We start from the raw sequence: 2,511 nt of genomic DNA, 5'->3' as shown, positions 1-2,511 counted from the left end.
AGATAGATAGATAGATAGATAGATAGATAGATAGATAGATAGATAGATAGATAGATAGATAGGCAGGCAGGCAGGCAGGCAGGCAGGCAGACAGACAGACAGACAGACAGACAGATAGAAAGATAGATAGATAGATAGATAGATAGATAGATAGATAGATAGATAGATAGATAGATAGATAGATAGATAGATAGATAGATAGATAGATAGATAGATAGATAGATAGATAGAATGTGTCATGGAAATATGAGTGGTTGGGGATTTCTCAGGTCTTATATCCCTATCCCAGCGCTGTGTTAGAGAGTGTGTGTATGAATGTTTGGATATGTGGGTGTGTGAGTGTCAGATGACATATGTGTAGACAGTGTGTACAGGGTGATTCCATCAGACAGAAATAGCTGCAGAGTTGTATAAAAGCCTGAGACACACACTCCAGCGGACAGAGCAAAAGGAGTCCCTCGCTCACACTCAACCAGGACAAGAGACAGAAAAAAAGCACTGAATATACCAACTTGTAAATCAGGAAAAATCTGAAGCTGAAGATGCAGGTTTGCTCAGTCCTGGAGAAGAAAGGAGGCTGTGTGGTTGGAGCCGAGCTCAGCTGCAGCGTCAGGGAGGAAAACCCAAATAAGAGAGAGAGTTACACCGCTGACTGGCGCAGCATCAATATGAAGACACAACCTGAGGATCGGTGAGAAAATCATATTTTTGTTGTGATTTCTAATAAGTAATCATGTAGTTATTTGTATTATACTACTTAAATATTAAATATTATTTGCTTTTTAAAGCATGTGTTTCACAAAAAGGCTGTGCTAATGAAAAATATGTATATTAATGATTTAAACAAGATCAAGCAAATTAACAGAAATCAATAAAAAGATTAGGAACAAGTTAAATTTATTATTAATCCTATGCAGTTTTTCCTCACCAGTAGGCTACATTTATCATTTAAAGGTATAGTTGACTCTAAAATGAAAATGTTTTCATAATTTTCTCACCCTCAAGTGGTTATAAACCTTAATGAATTGCTTTCTTTTGTTGAACAAAAAAGAAGATAATTTGAAGAAAGCTGAAAACCTGTAACCATCGACTTCCATTGTAGGAAATATACATCCTATGGAAGTAAATGGTTTTCAGCATACCTCAAAATAAATTTGTGTCTAACAGATGAAAGCAATTCATAAAGAAACTCAAACAGAAACAAGTTAATAAAACCAGAATTTTCTGTGAAATATCCATGCATCTTTAGACATTTTTAAAACAACTTAGATCATTTATATTTAGTGCATCTTAAATTAATATTAAACACATAAAAAAATATCAAATCTTCCCTCTCATTTATAATTCTCCATGTTTCTCTCTCTCCAGCCAGTCGATGCTGATGTCAGACGATTCTCGGCGAGAGTCTCTATCCCGTTATTGGCAGGTGCGTCCTCTCCATCAGGCCTGTCCGTCGGGTGTGCGCAGAGTGGGCACTGTGGATACGGGTGTAAGAGAGCACCAGCTCTTGCCCTACAGGAACAGCCTGCCCCTTCCCATCTTCAAGCCTGCAGAACTGGGCGTCCGCCTGGGTCGTGGAGCTCCACACACCCTGGAGGATCTGCCACCTGTCCGCATCCCTGACGGAGTTTGTCCAGACAAGAGAGCAGTGGAACAGATCACCAGAGACCTGCCGCCTGTCAAACCCATGCGGATGGAGTTCGCCAAGGCACCCAGAGCTCTGGGACGATCAATGTCTCAGGAGGCCCAGAGAGGCTGAAAAGCAGGAAGACAAATATGAGTCAAAGACTTTATGGACGTTATTAAATAATGAGGCAATCAGAGGGAGAGAATCAGAGGGATTAAGAATGTAGAAACTGATTTTAGGAAAAGTAAAACAGCAAGTTTAGTGAGTGAAATAATGATAACAATCATAATGAAATAATATGCAAATGATGAAATGTTCATAAAGGCTGGGAAGAAAGAAAGATGATGATGATGATGATGATGATGACCTCGATGACAAGCCTAAAGGTTTTGTTTGGTGGGTTTTGAGTTGTAAATAGGATCTGCTTGTTTTGTATTGTCAATGTTCGAAGCACTTTTAATTGTAAGGACACAGGTTCATTTTCTGAGCTTGTGTTGATGTTTTTTTCTGCATGTCGTCAGGGTTGTTCATGCAAAAAGATAATTAAGCAAAAGAGAAAATTATTTATTTTTGTTAAAACTTAACGCCAAATAAGAATTGCACTATTTATTGACTGTTGATAATTGTTGACTTGTTGAAAGCTGATAATTACTTTAATAAAAGTTTTATCGGATCAGACCTGTTTTGTGTTTCATTACAAGAGAGAAAGAAAGAAACTTGTTTAAACAACAAAGCACAAACCCCGCCCACAAACAATTCTTGACATTTCATTGGTCATTTAAGTTTGTTTATTACAAAGCACTGAACAAATAATAACCTCAAACCTAAAGTTATTAATAGATTAATTAGTTAATTACATATTTTAGATATATAATAGATAGATA

At 37.2% G+C, this 2,511-nt stretch overlaps 1 protein-coding gene across 1 annotated transcript; it reads left to right on the top strand.

The window, feature by feature from the left end:
• The first annotated feature begins 437 nt into the window (after positions 1 to 437).
• On the top strand, positions 438 to 2,306 carry tcap (titin-cap (telethonin)). The gene is made up of 2 exons (NM_001305571.1): positions 438 to 691; positions 1,369 to 2,306. The coding sequence occupies exons 1-2, from the start codon at positions 543 to 545 to the stop codon at positions 1,757 to 1,759; spliced, it is 540 nt and encodes a 179-aa protein (NP_001292500.1). The 5' UTR covers positions 438 to 542; the 3' UTR covers positions 1,760 to 2,306.
• Positions 2,307 to 2,511: the final 205 nt, after the last annotated feature.

The sequence above is a fragment of the Danio rerio genome, chromosome 3, assembly GCF_052040795.2.
Source record: "Danio rerio strain M-AB ecotype USA chromosome 3, GRCz13ab, whole genome shotgun sequence".
Classification (NCBI taxonomy): Eukaryota; Metazoa; Chordata; class Actinopteri; order Cypriniformes; family Danionidae; genus Danio; species Danio rerio.
This window is presented reverse-complemented; position numbering and strand designations above follow the sequence as displayed.